The following is an 18,960-nucleotide window of genomic DNA, read 5'->3' as shown; positions in this document are numbered from 1 at the left end:
ACAGCACAGCGAAAGTGGGCCGCATCTGGCTGCACGAGTCGCATTTCAACAGCCCGGATGGATAACTCCTGGGGTTGGCGTTTGAACTTTGAAGGCAGTAGAAGGTCTCGAGGTTGACTGTGTCACCAACGGTGATGGAGACCACGATTTCCCGGTCCGTTTTGCCTTTCAATTGATGGGGAAAGTCTACGAGTCTACCTATTATTGCAGTCCTGACGATCTTTCGAATGAGATTTTGCGGGTTGTGTTACTCTAAGGCCCAACAGAACCAGCGGCGATGGATCGAGAAGCGAACAAGCGCCATCCCAGAAGGCAAGGCAAGGGACAAACTGAGGATGGGGCTCGAAACCCGTCTCTCCAGAAGAATGGACAGGTACACGGAACAAAAGAAAGAAACCAGTCCTGGGAACCAACAGTGAGGATGACGAAGAGAAAGAGCCAGTCCTGCAGGCGGCCGGGGCATGGTCGTACTGGCCAGCGAATCGACCCATCGACAAACACTGGCAGCGTAAAGTGGCTTTCTTTTGCTGTCTGTTCTTCCTTCCCATTTTCTGTTTGACATCCCAGCCCTGAAATACCTGGAGAGCCTTGATTGCCTTGGACATTGCTTTCTTTTTCGCACCGGTATCCCGCTGTATAAGCCCTCTTTGAACAGAGGATGACTGCAAAAACCACTGTCCGCATTATATATTGCTCTCTTCCCCGTCAGCCTCCTACTCATGGGCAGAGAGAAAGAAGGAGAAAAAATCCCCGCATCCCTTGTGTTGGTCTCTCCACTCCTAACAATAGTGAATCTGGCCCTGACTCTTATGCGCGTAATTTGCTCAGGTCTGCTTGGGCATAATCTATATTCACAATTGTGCAAATCAGATTTATATTCTTAGTCTGACCATTCACTTGTCCTTTCTTTCTTACTTGTTGTGTTCCTTTCTTCGCTTTCCCTTGTCGCCACTTTTTAAGACGTTTATACTGTCTACATTCCTCCGGTCATACTGATACGTCTGCCCTCCTAACCTTCACAGAAGAACCAAGTATACTGGTCATTGTACTCGCACCACCATGTCCTCTCTGCTGCGCCCTCAGTTCTTCTGTACCCGGCCCAATGGCACTCTCACCCCTGTTATTGCAGTTGATGAGCTTCCCGCCCATCTCTCGATTCGTGGCGCCCCCCGTGTGTTATCCCCAAACGAGACTCAAGGTATGACAAGCTTGGGAACTGTGGCCCAGCGCGGCCAGTTATACACTGTTGAAGGTGCTGCTGCTATTGCGAGTCGTCCCTCGTCTACTAGCGGCACGCGCTCCCGAAATCATGACATCCACTCTTCGCTCATGAGGATCCTGGCCGATGAAAATATACCGTATAACCAGCGTATGGCACTGAGTGTACTGCTTCAACAAGGTTTCTCTCAGAGCTGGCAGGTGAACAATCCTCCTGCCCCTGGCTGGCTGGTTCCCAACAACGGTGGTACTGGTCCTGGAAGTGGAAGCGGCCAACAGGTAAGTAGTGGTGCTTTCCGAGTCACACAATGATGGCCTGAAAACCCTTCAGCAAACGATGCTAATTTATCAATGGCAGTCCCATTTCCGTAACGTGAAGAAGGAATATTGCTCCTACTGGATACGTCATGGCGAATGTGACTATCAGCAGCAAGGTAGGACTGAGATCAAACCCCAACCCCCAAAAAGCAGCGCACAGTGACCAACCCAGACCAAAATAGGATGCCTTTACAAACACGAGATGCCGCATGATCGTTCTATGCTGGAGAAGCTTGGCCTACGAGACATTCCTCGCTGGTATCGTGAGAAACACAACATTCCGAGTATCTTGCCAAACGGACATGGCCATCCTCGCCCTCATACCGCGAATAGTCATTCTTGGAAGGATGATTCCGCTCTAAAATCAATCCAATACTCTACCCAGCTGGGAATTAACGCAACGGGCGAGTCTTCCAACCTTGATAAAGTTACTAAACAGAAACCCGCGGCCTATCTCCCCACACAGCAGCGTCAGCAGGAAACCGCGCTCCCTGGAGCTTCCCAGGTGGCGTTCCGTCCTATAAGCTCACCTACCGCTCAGTTCCCTCAAGCGCAGACACCGGCAACCTCCCCTGCGCAGCATAACACTGGAAACAAAAAGATCGACCTTCTATCTTTCGACCATGGAGATTACATACCAAACAATAACATGCTCTACCGTCCGTCGGAGACTGGCTTCGATGCATATGGAAACTCTCACCATGATGACCTAGTTCGCAGTCTCCAGTCTCTTACTGATAGTCCCAGTGTCATGGGTGCCGGCTATCTAACAGGTCCTTTTGACTCCACTCTAGGCTGTGGCCGCCTTAAGAACACACAAAGGTCACGCCGATTGTACCAGGGAACCCAGGACGCCATACCTGACAGTGTCCAGGGACCGACTGGCACTAACTCCTTGCATGGCTTCCATAACCAGGCCACAGCATCGTCTAGCGGCGCCTCTCCGACCTCTAAGACAACTGGTTCGCAGCTCGCCAGCCCAATGGCAGACGGTGCTCGCGGAAGTACTACATCGGAGCCCCCCAGTCGTGGTCCATCTCCTACTTCTTTGTCTTCCGGCCCCAGCCCTGGTGTTTTCCGAGGTCGTGGAAAAGAAAAGGGACACAGGAAGGCCTTCGGTGCAATCGGCACTAAAAGACACTACAGAAAACGATCCGTATCCGACGACGACGACATGTTCTTCCACGGAAAGAAGTAATCGGCTCACTTCTCATACAGACGCTCTTACGGTCTATAAAGCCGACTTCAGTCGAGTGTTTATCTGTTTCTTTTCTTTCCTTTTCTTTGTGTTTTTCTACGATAATATTGAGGGCAGAAAGATATCTATTTCAATCGACCTCACGATGCGATACGACAGTATGATATGATGCGATACGATACGGCGGTGGCTACTTCTCGCATAAATATACCTACAGCCTTCCACAACAGAGAAATGCATGTTGTATATTCATTGGTGAAGCGAAAATATGGCAGTTTCGGTTTGGAAACAGAATCGGATGTGGTGGAATAGGATATACAACGAGGCAACCCCTTTCTCTTCTCTAGTTCCTCTCTACTATACCGAACTAGTGAAACCATCGATGTACGTTCTTGGGATACAAACGCAGCAGCCAGGCTCGGTGAGATCTGTTTTACATGTAGCCATGGTTGGATTATTTTCCCGTTCTACATCTACTTCTTCTATGCGTCTTAGTTATTTTCTTCTCTCTTCTTTTTTCCTTTTTTTTTGTTTGTGTTTATCTCTCTTCATTGTTTCTTCGTGGGCACGAATATGTACTACACTAGTTGCATCCGTTTATATGTGTGTTTTGGAGGATTAATGAACTGACCACGGGCGAGTGTAGGAAGATTAGAAAAAAAGAGGAGAATAGGCCGTCTGAAGTTAATTTAAGTTTTTGCTTCGCAGTTCAAGAACCAAGACATGTTCCAACACGCGGAAAACCAATCGAATGCAGAAAAAAAGATGGTTGCTGGCTACTGTATCAAGACATGAGATGAGGGGGGGGTGGAAATAAAGTAATAGCAGTAGTGGTAGTAGTATAGTACATTGGCATGAGAAAAAACAAGTCTAACGGCCCTGCGCCATCCTCGAGTCCCTGAGTATTGCAATGATACACAGATTGTACAACATTCATCGCCATGCGGCTGGATCCATAATCCGCCTAGCGTAACTTCTTCTTTTGAGCTTTACCGCCGACTTTCACAGCAACCTTCTCCCGCTCTGCAGTTGCGTGAGCCTTCAAGGCAGGGTTTAGAGATGGGAGAGCTTGAACAGCCTCCGCGATAACTGAGTTTCCATCCACAACGGCCTGTCTCTCTTGCTGAAGACGTTTCTGCTCGGCACGGTTGGCCTCAAGTTGCTTCTTGCGCTCCTGCGTCATGACCCATGATTCTGGGAATTGGTATCTCTTCTTAGGTTTGTGATGGCGGGTGTCGAGGGGGATGTCTGCGAATGAGTCGCCCTCTTTCGCTTCCTTGAGCAGAGTGTTGACGATATCTCCTAGGTAGCGCTTATTCTGGGCGCGGGTGCTGAACTTCTCGCAGGACATGCGGACAATATCTGTGTCTGGGTTGAAGCGCGGGCCGACGAGCTTCTGGAAGGTTAGGCGCTGTTGTTCGGTGAGGTACTTGGGGACAAGGTCGGCAGTGGATAGTTCGACAACAACTTTGTTTTCTGCAGGGTGGGATTCGCCCATATATGTGGTGTAACGGAAGCGAAGGATGTGGGTTTCTGGTGGAAGAGTGAAGGGCTTGGCCAGTTCTATTAGAGCGAAGGTGTCAGTTTAGCCCGTCGATTTGCATGTGAAAACTATATCGCGCTTACTGCTTAGTAGTGGCATGTCCCAGGCGGCAATCCGGGCATATTCTCTGACTTCCCGATGGAGCTCAACCTCGGCGTGAGCCGCGGAGGTGATTTCGTCGTCGTAGAAATCGTCCTGATCTTCAACAAGACCGAATTCATCATCTTCGTTCCTCGCCCAGAAACCACGGATTTTTCCTTGAGGCTCCGTAAATCGAAAAGGCTCCCGCTTATTTACATCGTTCACTACCTGCTCAATCTCCGCAAACATGGCTTTTCGCTTCGCAGGGTCGTTATATTGCGCCACAAGCTTGCTCTGTTCGGCATCGAATTCCTTGCGCTCTTCCGGAGACATTAAATCATACATTGACCGCTCCTCCGGAGCTAGCAGATCCGGCGAGTACTCGGGCGCAGGCGGCAGGTCTTCGGGACGAGGATCTCGCTGAGGGACGGGGTCGGGGGGGTCTTCGGGCAAGAATGTCGGGGCTGAGGCTGAAAAAGGGCGGTATTGGATGGCGATTGGGGCTCTCCGAGCCATTATCCGGGCGGAACGGCCCAGCGAACTTGCGAATAAGGCCATTGTGTGAGGTTATGATACTTCCTCGGTGGTCTGGAGAGATTTCGATGGTTGTTTTTTTTGCGGATGTCGAACTTGGCTTGGCGACGCTAGTCCCGATTGGGCGATCCTGTGACGGGGCCCTTCACGCCGCGATTATGCCCGCTCTTGCTCTACCACGTACACTATGGATGTCTGTCACAAGAATAATGCTTCATGAGTATTTGACCTGCATGACAACGTTTTTGCGAACCTCCTAAGGTAGGCACAGGGCGAAATATTGGGAAGGTGACAACAAGCCCCATCATGGCCCAGCAAGCTAGAAAGCTGTGCTTCGTGACGGTTGGAGCAACGGCATCCTTTCATTTCCTTTTGGAATCGATACTGGACCCTGGCTTTCTGAGCGCCTTGAGTCAACGCGATTATACCGATCTTCTCATCCAGTTTGGCAAGGACGGACTGTCGCTCTTTGACGAGTTCGTCGCAAAATACCCTCCGGGCGACCTCAATCGCCATGGCATAACGGTGCACGGCTTCGATTTCAATCAAGCAGGCCTGGACAATGAAATGCGTTTAGCTCAAGCTAAGCCCGCAGAGAACCGAAACAGCGGACTAGTCATTAGCCACGCAGGTAATTAGCAAACCTCAATTTTGAACCTAAGGCTGCAGCTAAACGGAATACTCAGGTTCTGGCAGCATTTTAGCGGCACTGAGATTCGGCGTTCCCCTCGTCGTGGTACCCAATCCTACTCTTCAGGACAATCACCAGGAAGAACTTGCCGAAGTACTGCAGGATGAAGGGTATGCGATATGGGGCCACTATAGGTATGGTATACTCCCCCGTAGCTGGCCGACTTGATTGGGATTGTTAACTATACATAGGCAGCTGTCTGCGGCCCTCGACCGCGCCGAGATTTTGCGAACTAAGATGCTCAGTTGGCCGCCTGTCCATGGCACAAAGGAGAGACAGCCGCAGGATTTGGCAGGTGTAGTCTCCGAGGAAATGGGTTACTTGGATTGAGAGTCGTTGGGGCGTATTGCAATGGTTGCGAATTGGTCGCTGAAGCTATTTTTCGATTCTCTGGAATTAGACCTTGTCTGGGGCCTTGTCTGAGGATGATTTTCTAGTTAATTAGTATTCAGAAATAACCAAGGTCCGGTGTCATAGAAGGTATTGTTCTAAAAACTCGAGTTGTTATTATGAGTATACTCCGTGGAGTGGCCCGAGCTTCTTTGCGGCGGAGGCCATTCCCCAATTTGGTTGGTTCGGCCAACGCGCAGACAGAAGAAAGCCTCCTGTTCTCTACAAGAACCTACCAATTTACTTTCCCATTCTCTCCTTCTCAACCCATCTCAATAATTGAGGTGTATTACCGCTCGCTTTTTCCTCCGCAATCCTACGTGTACTCCATCAACAGCCTCTAGGCCGCGGGGCCGCCGCCTCACAAACAAAGCCGTGCTCCCCCAAAACACTCCCGATCCCCCAAACGACCACCATCTCTCACACGCTCAATTCCCCCCGCAATGACCGAGGCCACACTTCACAACGCCCCTATCGTCATCGACAATGGCAGCGGCACAATCCGCGCCGGATTCGCCGGCGAGGAAATCCCCTCATGCTACTTCCCATCGTTTGTCGGTCGGCCAAAACACCCGCGGGTCATGGCCGGCGGTCTAGAAGGGGACGTCTTCATCGGACAACGTGCCCAGGAATTGCGCGGTCTAATGAAGATTCGATACCCACTAGAACACGGAATTGTGACGGATTGGGACGACATGGAGAAAATCTGGCACTATGTGTACGAGAACGAGCTCAAGACGCTGCCGGAAGAGCACCCCGTCCTCCTTACTGAACCGCCGCTCAACCCGCGCAAGAACCGTGATATTGCGGCCCAGATTATGTTCGAGACCTTCAATGTCCCCGCTTTGTATACTTCCATTCAGGCTGTGCTGTCGCTCTATGCTTCTGGGCGGACAACCGGTGTGGTTTTGGATTCAGGGGATGGGGTCTCCCATGCGGTTCCCGTGTTTGAGGGTTTCGCTATCCCCAATAGTATTCGGAGGATTGACGTTGCGGGAAGAGATGTGACAGAACAACTACAGCTGCTGCTTCGGAAGACCGGGAATGTGCTCCATACCAGCGCGGAGAAGGAGGTGGTGCGAATGATCAAGGAGAAGGTGTGCTATGTTTCCTTGGACCCGAAGCGGGAAGAGAAAGACTGGGTGAACAGCTATCACAAGTCGGAATCGAAGTACGCGGACTATGTTCTGCCGGATGGGCATAAGATCAAGGTATGTGGTGGACATCCAGATGTAGGAAGTACAATCTGACTCTTTCTGTAGATCGGACAGGAACGCTTCCGTGCCCCTGAGATTCTTTTCGACCCCGAGCTCATTGGCCTCGAATACCCTGGTGTACACCAGATCGTCCAAGACGCCATCATCCGTACAGATCTCGACCTCCGGAAGTCGTTATACCTCAACATTGTCCTGTCCGGCGGGTCAACGCTGTGCAAGAACTTCCCCGATCGATTAATGCGCGAGATCAAGCGATTGGCCGTTGAGGACATGAAGATTCGTATTTCTGCGCCAGCTGAGCGAAAGTACACGACCTGGATCGGTGGGGGTATTCTTGCTGGACTCAGCACGTTCCGAAAGGTAATCTCCATTTCTCACCACTTCTGGATCCATAACTAAAAATGACTTGTAGATGTGGGTTAGCGCAGACGAGTGGCACGAGGATCCTGAGATCATTCACCGGAAGTTTGCTTAAGATGTTGCAAGTCTTGACATCGAGAAGCTTGCCTGAAGCTGAGCCTTGTTCCCTTAGCAGTCATGCTGGGTTCCAGGCTGTAGCTTTGAACACGTACTAGAAAAGCAAACCACTGAGCACACTGGGTGCGTCAGCATGAAGACTGACCCATATTGGCTTTATCCCGGCAGATGGAATACAGCCGCTTTTGATACCCCATCTCCTTATTCCAAGCTCCTGTTAATCGATCCATATTAGCCATTTAACGGCGTTATACTCATACAACCGACGATTATGGATACTCATCACTGAGATCCACCACGCAAATACATACGTGCATACGGACACATTAACTCATATTCCCATCCACGTTACTTACTTTTTGGTTTACGCAGGCGGACGGTCTCATCATAAACTTGTGGCATCTTCTCAACTAGGCAGGCCGCTATGGGCTTTAAGGAGGGACATGATTCTTCTCTTATCCCCCTCCACATTTGTTTTCTCATCCTTGTGTAATTTGCAGCGGCTGGATATCGATAGACATACCACGTACCTAGGCGTCTGCATGTAAATAATGGAATTTGACTTGAGATAGAAGCCGGCTCTATACTACACTACATCCTTGTTTATAGATCGGTGGCCCAGCTACCCATGCTAAACCGGTGAGGCTACTCCAAGAAGACTGATATATATATATATTTTCAGTGTACAACTTCTCAACAGGGATTCAATAAATTCAGATCGACTTAATTGACTTTCTATGGAAGATAGCGCAGACGTTGATGAGACGCAGGCATAATCTTAAATTTCCAGACCAGGAAAACTAGGGCTCGGCGCTGGCTGAGCCATTTGCCATTTGACAGTCGGTCAGATGATGGATATCTCCGTCAACGGTGGGACAATCAACAACTGACATGCTGGAACTAAATTTAGGAAGTGCTGCCGAGACCCAGGAACAGGCAGCTGCAGATCATGTGGTTGGTTTTACACCGCATACAACGTCGGGTCTTGTTCACTTTTTCTTTTCCTAGGCAGTGTGGTGTTGATCATCCCATACAAAGGGACAAATGGTGGCGTAGCGAATTGGTGATCGGCGTCTCATTTTTCTTTTGACTCTCGGCAAACAAAAAGAACGCCCGAAGATAGATCTACGTATTTTTCGAGAAATTACGAATAACGAGGAAGGTGTCTGAGCATTGTGTGTAGTCTGATGGAGCTATGTGTGAAATATGGATTTGAAGAATTTCTTCAAGATGCAAGACTCCGTTGTTGTTTGAGTAAACAAGATAGAAGTGTACAAAATGCTCCTGGACATAATGACCAAGGACCAAGGGATAATCAAGTTATCCAGAGATGGGGGTATCATAGATTTGACAAGTAGTTGGCTTGTCTGGCTGATGGTCAAACAAAATCGGTAAGAGGATTCGATAGAAGCGAAGGAATTAAAACCGTAGAATGCGACGTTTGGGTGTTGAATGTCGGTTGAGTATTGGAGAGCGGCGAAAATAAAGAGAGGAAGTGAAGCAGGAACTTTTTTTGGTTGTCGTAAGTCATGTAGTCGTAAGTGTTGAAACCAAACGCCGTTAGATGCGTTGGAAAGAAGTCGCTGGAAGAAGTTCGGTCAAGGCGATATAAATGATGAAACAAGTATGTCTTCTACGCCATGCCCTTGATCTTCTCCCAGCCCTTCTCGAGGCCACGGCGAGCCATGTCACGCGCACGATCACTTGTCGTGGAGATATTGCTCTTGGCGGAGGTCTGACTTGTTGAAGAGAACTTGCGGCTGAGTATGCTTTCGTGGTCGTTGTCGCGGTGGACCATGTTGCCAGCTCCGCCACGGCCGACGTGGTAAACGGGGGCGGCGCGGCGCATGTCACGTTCGAGCTCTTCGTCGAAACTGAAGATGGCGCGTTCGCTGCTGCGATGGACGTTGCCAGCGCCGCCACGGCCGGAAGTGAAGGTGGAAGGTGTGCGCGAGTCCAGTCGAGTGAGAGACGCAGGACCGGTGGCAGAGCGCGAGTCCGTGGTCTTGGTGTTCTTCAGGTTGATCACATTCCCAGCGCCTCCCCGAGCCGTATGTAAAGCAGGACGGCTGGTGTGGGGAACAGTTGGATGCGGTTCAACGAGGCGGTAGTTGACGACAGGCATGGTGCAGGATCAATGCTATGATGCTGAACAGGGATGCATGAACGCAATAGTCAATCTGAACAGAAAACGAGGATGATGAGGGAGAAAACTCTTTTGTGTGTTTCTTTGTGATCTGTACTGGGGAGGAACCAGAGAAAGCGGCGGGGGTGGCAGCTCTATATAGATTGGGTCCAGGAGACACCGTTCTGGGGAAAGCATGGAAACAAGGGCCACCAAGAGCCAACAAGGGCCAAGAATGGCACGCAATTCCCCTGGGCGCATGATGAGTGGCAGACAGTCGTCAGAGACCCGTCGGTGCCGGCTCAGTGACCCTTCCAGGCACACCACGCCGGTCACACGCTGAGTCCGCAGTGGAGTGCATCGGTTGCTCATCATCAATGCGCAGCGCAATTTTCCCATCGAGGATCCATTTGGAACCAGACCCCGTCACAGCGCTGTAAAATACCGTCACATTCCCAGTGCTTAAAACAGCGGGTGGTTTAGTTATCCAATGATATCAGGTCTTAGCTGGACAGGTGATGCCTGCCGCGAAGGTCATTGGCCAGAATCAAGCACAGTGGGGAGTTTTCAATGGCCACTTTGCTGCTTTAACCGTCATCTGACATGCAACCCTCCAGTCAATGCTGTGGCGAAACGTAACCGAAACTCGGGTCTCAGCCAATGAGAGGGGCATTCGGGGCACATTGCCGAGCGATGGTGGTTTTGTGAGGGTAATGGAAACCACTTCTTGGTTCACGCCTTCTGCTTTCAGTTTCCCTGGCGATGATGAGTCTCGGTGTCGAACTACAAGAAACTCAAGGCTTGGACGGTGAGCACTGAGCACACCGACGGACAGTAACTTAAACTTCAGACTGATGATCGTTGATCCGACACAGCGCTTCATCATCAACAAAGTCTCTGTATAGAACAGATCTAGGATGCGGCGGCTAGCCGTCGACAACCGCTTGCCGCCGAGCAACAAATCGACTCAAGGGAAAAATTTCACCCCCGCATGATCGAGTAGTCAGCGTCAGACTGTCAAGCACAATTGCATCATTGCCAGCAAATTCTCTTTTAGCACAGCGCATTGGCATTGGCATCGCCATTTGGCGCCATCAGCTGAGGGAATTTCGAAGAATGAGCTGTTTCCATGAGGCAAGGATGTGATTCACTATTGAGGAATGAGGACCGATGGCGATGCTCGTTGCTTGCTCCTTGAATGATTTTCTCACCGATTCGCTGAGCAAGAACCCCTCAAGTTGATCATCATGCCCCTGTTGCTGCACCGGCCACCAGGAATCAGGCCGGGCTTGGGCGTGGAAGATGCGAGTAGAGCCCAGACTGCGGCATTTTAAGTAATGGATACACCTTGTTCGGGCGCTTGGTGGGATGATGAGATCAGAGATGCATCGTGCAGCGCAGGGATAATTACCCCAGATCTGCCACTGCAGGGCTGGACTGCGCTGGACTGTGTCAGCGCGTCCGCAAGAGGAAGCTCGCGGCCAAGAGTGGGTTCGCCTGAAAACTCTTCATCTCCACTCGACAAGGAAGATGGGGCCGCGTCTTGCCGTTTTGGTGTCGGTGATGACTTGGTTCATTCGAAAGGAATCAAAAATTGGGAGAGCTCGGACTCGCAGCAAGTACGGTGAAGAACCGAGAAAGTCATGAGGCTGAGCCATGAGCCCTTCTGGAATGCAGGCCAACTGGCGGGCTGTGACCGAGGAATGACTCGATGAGAATCCCTTTCCCCGGATTTTCGCCCCAGAAATCCCTCACCATGACGTACAGTGTACACAACGGAGAACATTTTCGCCATTCTCCAATTCTTTATGCCCCTCTCGTCCAGGTGCAGGTGCCCTCCTCTTTCCTCCCCGCAATCGGATTGACCTGCCGGTGATTGTACCCCTTGAAGATCGAACCTTGAGGCTGGGTTCCTGGCTAGCGACATGTCCTGACTCCTGAAGAGCCAAGTTTACCCCTCCTCTCGTTCACCTAACAGTAATAATCTGCACTGCTTTTTGTGACTGAATCTGAGTATCAGCGGCTGGATTCGTATCATAGAATTGTCGTAGAAAGATGAATTTCCTCTGAGATGGCTTACGCTGCCACGTCAATCCTGCTGAGAGATGCTCAGCCTTCTAACGGGGCTTATTCCCAACAAACTTCTTTCCCAACCCTCCTACATAACAGCCGTCACCCAGAATGTCATATCATGGAGGTGGAGCACATACTAGACACGGTATAGTTGTCGATAACAAGTTAGCATCCATTCTGACGACTATCTACCTGCTTGACCCAGGGGACGAACTAATCAAAAGTATAGTAATCCTACTATCCGCCTCACAGCCAGGATACTCCAGGGGCTCAACTGTACAGTCACCGGCTTCACCAACGGTCGTGATGCCCTTGCATACCTTGCCGACCGAAATAGCCCACGGCCGCACCTTATCTTCATCAAAGTGAGCTAGCTAATCTTTTCCCTACTCGTTATATTCTGTGCCTTCATTGATATATCTGACTCTCGGTAGATAAAGGGCCTTGGACATACTCCAGACGGCCACGAAGTAGCCCGAATACTTCGAACTCAGGCCCCGTTCATTCAAGACCCAGTTTTGCATTCCACCCCAATCATTGGTATGACTGCAATGGGTCAACTTCTCCCGGAAAACCTAAAGTATATGAATGATATGCTACGTAAGCCGGTGAAGGTTCGAGATATACGATGGGCGTTCATGACATGGGCGAGGAGGGATCCGTGGCAGCCACGTCCGAAGATCTAACAACTTTCTGTGTACATTAAAGAATGCAAATCACAAGGTGGTCGGGAATGAATTTCTTTGATATAGTGACTGACACCTTAACGCCTGAGGCAGAAATATATTATTCTGCCGGAGATGACCGCCCTGAGATAGCAAACCGCAGCGAATATCTTCTTCAACATCTCCCCATGCGACAGTTCGCCACTGCTGGACAATAGACAGGATTTGTCCACCACTATCAGCACAGCATACCGAAGCTCCAGGGATTGTTTCACGACTTGGTTTCATTCTACACCTTTAGCCCGAGCTAGATTACTCCCAGTGTCCGAGTGCAGCTACAGCGCTCAAAATATCCACGATGCCGAAATATAAGTGACCATTTCCTCTCACGACGTTTTCCTGCTAACCTCCGATATACTCTTCTGTAGGTTACCTTCGAGAGCGTTTACTGTCACTAGACCTATTCGTCGCGACGCGGTTCTCCGCTCCATCTCATCTGAAATCCGGAAACCCACCATTTACTAACTCCATGTTCGGCACGTAGGCGACTATTGCGATGTCTACTTGACGCACGACTCAATGAGTGTGCGCAAGGCACATAACTCCGGACGAAATCACCTGAGGAACGTTGTGGAATATTACCAACGTAGGACCACCATCGATATTCATGATACACTGAAACCACCTAACTCATGATTACAGAAATCGGACAAGAAAAAGCGCAATCGGTCATCGACTCGATTACATCTTCATACGCCGCTGAAGGACAAGCTGTCCCTAATCCTGCAATGGTTCCTCCGGGCGCTTATCCACCTCCCTTCGGATTCCCGGGTGCGTATCTCTGATGCCTACATCTCGTCCCTTCCGATCTTATACGTCCACCACGACGGAGAGAGCTAACATATCTTGGTTTACTAGGTCAATTACCCCCTCCACCATTTGGTATCCCTCCTCCTGGCCCAGGCGGTGCTCCTGGAATGCCACCTCGTACGTCTCTTGCGTCCATTCTCCCCACCTCCCACCTCACACACTAACATTTACCAACTAGCCCCTGGAGCACGAGGTCTCCCTTTCCCTCCTCCCTTCCCCCCAGCTTCTGGTGCCCCCGCCCCTGGTGGCCTTCCACCGCTTCCTAACATGCCGAACATGGGACCTCCTGGCTCCGTCCCACCCCCAGGCCAATTTCCTCCACCGCCAGGCGGCTTCCCCCCCATGCCCCCGAACTTCCAGGGCGGCGGTGCGCCAGGCTTTCCGCCCATGCCTGGTGCACCAGGCCAAGGTCCTGCCGGGTATAGCCCCAGTCCGGGCCCTGGGGTTGCCGGTCCACCGGGAGGAGGAGCTGAAGGGTTTGCACCTCCGCCAGGGATGACGCCCGGGGCGGTTCCTGGGCCGCCGCCTGGGCTGGGGGATCAGCGTTGATATGATGTGATATTTCGCTATGTTGTACTATTTTTTTTTTTTCCCCCCCACTTGCTACTGTGCGTTTTCTTCACCTATTGATTATGGATCTCGCTTTTGTGATTTTCCGGCGTATGATGGGGTTTCTTTCGCTTCCTTCCACTTCCTTCCATTTCATGATTTGTTTATCCGTTCTGGTGAGGTTTCGAAAAACTAGAAACGACATTGCATAATACACTACTTAAGTATTCCGTACGGCCCGAGACCACGTGAATACTTGACCGCTTCATAGGACCCTTTCTAACCTGGACAAATATATCTACAGCACCGTCTATAACTTATTTACGACACTATATACAGTACCTGTTCATTATACGAGGAATAGATGGAAAAATTGAAGTTAACGTCCCGATCGACGCAGTAATATGATTATGGTAGTCTTCCATAATTAATAACAATAAGCAAGACAGGAGCATCGGATAGAACCCTGCCGCAAAATATAGCACATAGACCGCAAACCCAAAGTCCTGATTTCCAGATCCAATGCTTCAGAACGCCGAGTTTATATATAATGAGCAAGAAAGAAATAAAGAAATAAAAAAGGTCAAGGAAAACCTGGTGAGGTGGTAGGAGGGAGTGAGGAAAATGAAAGTTCAGTATATCACAGGATACGCAAGGCGGGCAATAACAAATAGCAACAGACAATGGAAATTTCAAGAAAAAGGGCACCAAGTACCATTGGTTACAAGAAGGAATAAAGGACGGGTCGAGCGGTCAGTCCCTTCCCGTACTCGGCCATAACTTCATCTCTTAAGCAAAGCTAATCAAGCAATCATAGGAAAGTGAAAAATTGGAAAAAGCACAGAAAAGAGCCCTTTTAATGGTCATAACCAGCCCCTCTTTGCCATGGGCTTTGGTTGTTCTGTGTTCGGTAACCGTTCTGGAACGGTGAGGAAGTAAAGCTCCGAGGGATCGGCGATTGTGACCGTTGGATGTGATCAGCGCTACCAGGGCCTCGCCCGCTGTTGTCGCTAGGGAACAGCGGAAGCGACGGGTCAACAGGGGAATGCGGGGGCTGACCAGCCGTTGCGGTGTGATTCGGTTCAAGGTTCTGGCGGCTGACGCTGGCGCCATTGCCACTGGAGAATGACCCATCGTCATCATCAAAAGGATTGTTAGCCTTGTAGTTGGTGGTCTTCATATCGCCGCGAGCGGTAGCACCCAGCGCATCCAATTCGGTGGTCAGCTGCGTTTGTGATTTGATGAATGAGCCTCGGTCATCTCTCATGGGCTGATAGCGTGTGTCAGGATTCTTCGAAACCATAGCATAGATCGACGCAATGAGCACCAGAATCAAAAGTACAAGGGCAGCAACGGCATTGATCACAAACAAGACAACACCCATGACTCCAGTAACCAGACCTGGCTGGTTGAAAACGTTGGAAAAGAAGAGGAGGAAGATAGCATTCAAGAATTGAACTGCTGCGATGGAGATGTTGTAGATGTTGGTTTTCTTATCCATCCATGGCCGGAGAACACTAACTGCAATCAACATGGCTGCTTCGAGGATAACATAGGCGACGGTTTGAACAACGGGAGCCGGCTGAGCGAGACCGATGAACATGCCCTTCACAAAAAGGTAACCCAGGACGGGAATGACGAAGTAGTAAGCAGTGGCTCGGTATTGCACATAAAGGAACCCCCACTTATTCAAGCAAGTCGGGTCGGAGTAAAGGATGTAAGCCGGATTCTTATGCAATGCGATGGACCGCTTCGCCAGGCTGATGACTTTGAACGAAGCCCAACCCAAAGTTGCAAGGAGAGACAAGAGCATTATCACAGCGAGCACAATTTCGGCGGGCGAATCGTTCCGGGTGAACTCCCATAGGCAAAGAATACACATTTGGGGGAAACCGATCAGGGTCAATCGGAAGAGGATACCACGTGTAACAACTCTCCATCCGTTGCGGAAGTCCTGGAATTTGTCACTCTTCATCTTCCCGTGCTTAGCAAGAAGTTCGCACGCCCCCTTGAAACAGACGACGAGAAGCATAACCAGGGCCACGAAGACCACGAAGAAGATGAAACCCGTCAAGAAGATGTTGGTTGCTTCAATTCCAGCGACGAATCCGACACGCTCAATTCCACGTACTTCTTGGGTCTCAGAAGTGGCCTTCTGCCCGCCGTCTCTTTTGGCAAGGGCCCCCATGGATCTTTTCACTATACCAGCTGCAGTATCAAGAGTTCGCTTCTTGAGGACTTGAACCGAAGTTGTCGAGAGCTCGGAGAGAAGTGTTGCGGCAGTTCCTCCCGTAGACCGCTGGTACCAGGTACAAATATCTTGAAGAAACCCGACGCGAATGACACCCATACTCCATTGGAAATTTTGAGTCCAAGATTGGACAATGGGCGGCAAGTGGATAGAAGTCATACCAATCATGGCTTGCGATTGGTAGAAGTTAAAGAGAGAAAGAGCGTTCGCCGCAACGTGAGCAGCAGTGTTCGAATGCCCGAGGCCGGAGGTGATAGCAGAAGCAGTCAGACCCAGACCGGCGATGATGGCAGTAGTCCATCCGACGCCCTTTTGATAGACGGTTTTACCATTCGAAAGGCTAGCCTCGAGACAGGCAATACTCTCGTGTGTCTGGGTGGAATTGATGTAGATGCGGACGGTTGCATCAAGATCTGGAACAGTGAACGCAATGCCTATAGTTATAAGGTTAGTTGCATTTTTTTGGTTGTCCAAGACCGCGGTTGGGAAAACGCACCTGGAATCTGATCGACGAGATCATCCCCAACTTGCAAGGGAGCGCCCGGGAGTTTCATTTCACCAGTGTTCATGGGGCAGAGACCCTTGAGTTCCGGACCATAATCACAAGGGTTGAATGTCTTCTCCAAAGCAGTATAACCGTAGGCGTCAAGGATGATTGTGGCCTCCACAAAGCCAGAAATGGCGGAAACTCCATCGAATCCGACTACAAGTGAGTTATTGTCGGGCGTGTATCTGACGTTGAAGTAGGTGGCTGTAAAGTTGTTGCTGTCCTGGCAGAGGGTAAGGGCCTTGGACTCAATAAGCCTCACAGCGGAGACGAGAGGGCTCTGAAGCAGGGCAACTAGAAAACATAGTAAAAGTGATATCGTCCGCATTTTGGCGATTTTGAGAATCCCTATCACTAGCGCAAATCACGAACGAGGACGCAGGTTGATAAAGGGGCCCCTGCCGCAACAATGCAAAATAGTACGAGAACCCAAGGTGGTATTGTGATTAGAAGCTGAACTTGGCGGCGCCGGATGCGGAAGGCGTTGGAAACCAGTTCTCGAAGGTTGTAGGCGAAGTGGACCACAGTCAAGACGCGGGAAGAGGTCTCCAGTCCGAACGTTCGTGGCAACGAGTTTAAGAATTATTGCAAAAAGCCGCCGTTGCGATATTCACAACGTCATGGACCGTTGGTCGGAAAGAGCGAAGCACCAGGTGGGTGAAATAAACTAAGTGTCAATAGTGAAGACTAGCGAAAGCTGAGAGAAGTGAACTGTATGCAACGAAAGTTGAGTGGTTGGAGGCGTGAGAAAAGCGAGCGTGGCGGCGACACCCAGTATTGCCGAAGAGTGAGAGGCTGGACGGATGAGCGTCTACTGACCGGGGACTCCGATCTTGAAGTCTCAAGGGCGGACGGGACTGACAAGACAGGCGCGGGTTCGGGGACAGAGACGAACGAGGGAGGGAGAAAGGGTCGAGAAAAAGAGGGGAGAAAGAAGAGAAAGAGATGGCGGAGAATGGAATGTCAAGACCCGGCGTGGCAGTGATGGTTCTTCTTCAGGGGATCTCGTCGCGGTTGGAGGAGAGACGGGCGGGAATGCCCTGAAACTCGCTGGAATGCGAAATGGGGATAGGCTGACTCAGCACGGGGCAGGCAAGTGAAATGGGACGATGGGCCTCAAAAAGCGGCGGAAAGTATGGATGGCCAATCAAGCGTGCGAACTCGAGTTACTATTCTTATTCGATCGAAGACGGTCTCGAGGTTGACGCTTCAACGCTGTCCGACGTCGAGCACTGCTGGGGAAGTTGCAGCGTGCAGCGAACACCGCTCGTTTCGAGCCACTTTCAACTGAATGGAGGCGAAATGATCAAAGCGTCCTGACTTCTTGGTGTTGTCGGCCACTTTCTCTCTTCGTGCTGGGGGCCAGCCAACACCGGATTGTGCACGCGCGTCCTCAGGGGATCTCAGTTCCAGGCCCAATGGCGGGTGATTCCCATGCGCTTAACCCACTGGGTCTACTTTTGATTTGTTCCACTTCCCACTGATAGTCGACGTGAGTTCCTTCATAATCAATATGACGACGTAACGGCCAAGCGATTGCGACAAGCAGTTGAGCTGCTGATGCCATCCAACAGATCGCTGATCAGACATCAAACACTTTAGCGCCCAGCTTCCTTTCGTGGAGAACTCTCTTGCCAAGCCTTTGTCCATATCGCACTTTCAAGTCTCCCATAAAGTCATCTCCAGTCCCATGGTTATTCTTCTGCCTATTTCCAAATCTCTTGCATGAATCAATTGCTATTAATAAATGATTTCCTCTCAAAAAGAGGCTAAGAAACTAACAGCGCCTGCATCTGAAACCTTGCCTCAAACTGTGCGAGTACCAACAGAGCGGTTTCGCCATTCAATTATCACCTAGTTTCGCGGTCTCATCAAAAACTGTTTTGACCACCAGATTCAAAATCTCAAGTCATTTTACATCCTCACACTGGTCGATTTTTGGACGAGACACCCAATGAGATAAAATTTTCTCGCCTTTGGCCTCGTTCTTAGCGCCGAGTCTGATGCGAGGGGATTACTTTCGTTTGCCCCATATTGCACAGCCCCCTCCTTTACGGCCAGGAACGAGTACGTACAGAATCCGCCAGAGTTCTTTCTCAAGTCCAGCAATTTAATTTCCCCGGGCGAAATCTAGAACAGGCGCGAGATTAATTATTTCAAAGAACACCGCTGGTGATACTGACATCCAACTGTGGATTCAAACTCCATGTATG

General features: G+C 50.4%; 9 protein-coding genes across 9 annotated transcripts; 5 read left to right on the top strand and 4 right to left on the bottom strand.

Annotated features, from left to right (window-relative positions):
* Positions 1-119: 119 nt before the first annotated feature.
* ASPSYDRAFT_306743 (uncharacterized protein) lies at positions 120-890 on the bottom strand. Its single transcript, XM_040844800.1, has one exon. The coding sequence runs from the start codon at positions 719-721 to the stop codon at positions 248-250; it is 474 nt and encodes a 157-aa protein (XP_040708192.1). The 5' UTR covers positions 722-890; the 3' UTR covers positions 120-247.
* A 169-nt stretch (positions 891-1,059) lies between these two features.
* Positions 1,060-2,734, top strand: ASPSYDRAFT_26389 (uncharacterized protein; the record flags this gene model as incomplete). The annotated part of the gene is made up of 3 exons (XM_040844275.1): positions 1,060-1,497; positions 1,577-1,652; positions 1,719-2,734. 3 exons carry the CDS (start codon positions 1,060-1,062, stop codon positions 2,732-2,734), a joined length of 1,530 nt encoding a protein of 509 aa, XP_040708191.1.
* A 964-nt stretch (positions 2,735-3,698) lies between these two features.
* ASPSYDRAFT_53894 (mitochondrial 37S ribosomal protein mS35) lies at positions 3,699-4,916 on the bottom strand (the record flags this gene model as incomplete). The annotated part of the gene is made up of 2 exons (XM_040848756.1): positions 3,699-4,297; positions 4,361-4,916. The coding sequence occupies 2 exons, from the start codon at positions 4,914-4,916 to the stop codon at positions 3,699-3,701; spliced, it is 1,155 nt and encodes a 384-aa protein (XP_040708190.1).
* A 141-nt stretch (positions 4,917-5,057) lies between these two features.
* alg13 (N-acetylglucosaminyldiphosphodolichol N-acetylglucosaminyltransferase catalytic subunit ALG13) lies at positions 5,058-6,165 on the top strand. The gene is made up of 3 exons (XM_040844824.1): positions 5,058-5,523; positions 5,579-5,717; positions 5,775-6,165. The coding sequence occupies exons 1-3, from the start codon at positions 5,199-5,201 to the stop codon at positions 5,911-5,913; spliced, it is 603 nt and encodes a 200-aa protein (XP_040708189.1). The 5' UTR covers positions 5,058-5,198; the 3' UTR covers positions 5,914-6,165.
* A 251-nt stretch (positions 6,166-6,416) lies between these two features.
* On the top strand, positions 6,417-7,665 carry ASPSYDRAFT_140164 (actin-related protein ArpA; the record flags this gene model as incomplete). The annotated part of the gene is made up of 3 exons (XM_040841020.1): positions 6,417-7,184; positions 7,236-7,550; positions 7,603-7,665. The coding sequence occupies 3 exons, from the start codon at positions 6,417-6,419 to the stop codon at positions 7,663-7,665; spliced, it is 1,146 nt and encodes a 381-aa protein (XP_040708188.1).
* Positions 7,666-9,300: 1,635 nt separating this feature from the next.
* ASPSYDRAFT_142528 (DUF3602 domain-containing protein) lies at positions 9,301-9,792 on the bottom strand (the record flags this gene model as incomplete). The annotated part of the gene is made up of 1 exon (XM_040841249.1): positions 9,301-9,792. The coding sequence occupies one exon, from the start codon at positions 9,790-9,792 to the stop codon at positions 9,301-9,303; it is 492 nt and encodes a 163-aa protein (XP_040708187.1).
* Positions 9,793-11,879: 2,087 nt separating this feature from the next.
* Positions 11,880-12,644, top strand: ASPSYDRAFT_39107 (response regulator). Its single transcript, XM_040845831.1, has 3 exons — positions 11,880-12,029; positions 12,095-12,230; positions 12,300-12,644. Exons 1-3 carry the CDS (start codon positions 11,974-11,976, stop codon positions 12,549-12,551), a joined length of 444 nt encoding a protein of 147 aa, XP_040708186.1. The 5' UTR covers positions 11,880-11,973; the 3' UTR covers positions 12,552-12,644.
* Positions 12,645-12,724: 80 nt separating this feature from the next.
* ASPSYDRAFT_39105 (putative U1 snRNP complex component Yhc1) lies at positions 12,725-14,350 on the top strand. The gene is made up of 6 exons (XM_040845829.1): positions 12,725-12,898; positions 12,949-12,954; positions 13,075-13,176; positions 13,233-13,361; positions 13,449-13,517; positions 13,579-14,350. The coding sequence occupies exons 1-6, from the start codon at positions 12,889-12,891 to the stop codon at positions 13,947-13,949; spliced, it is 687 nt and encodes a 228-aa protein (XP_040708185.1). The 5' UTR covers positions 12,725-12,888; the 3' UTR covers positions 13,950-14,350.
* Positions 14,351-14,805: 455 nt separating this feature from the next.
* Positions 14,806-17,075, bottom strand: ASPSYDRAFT_84389 (transient receptor potential ion channel family protein; the record flags this gene model as incomplete). Its single annotated transcript, XM_040851341.1, has 2 exons — positions 14,806-16,634; positions 16,697-17,075. 2 exons carry the CDS (start codon positions 17,073-17,075, stop codon positions 14,806-14,808), a joined length of 2,208 nt encoding a protein of 735 aa, XP_040708184.1.
* Positions 17,076-18,960: the final 1,885 nt, after the last annotated feature.

The sequence above is a fragment of the Aspergillus sydowii genome, assembly GCF_001890705.1.
Source record: "Aspergillus sydowii CBS 593.65 unplaced genomic scaffold ASPSYscaffold_1, whole genome shotgun sequence".
NCBI classification, from domain to species: Eukaryota; Fungi; Ascomycota; class Eurotiomycetes; order Eurotiales; family Aspergillaceae; genus Aspergillus; species Aspergillus sydowii.
Note: the sequence above shows the minus strand (reverse complement) of the source record. Positions and strands in the feature narration are given on the sequence as shown.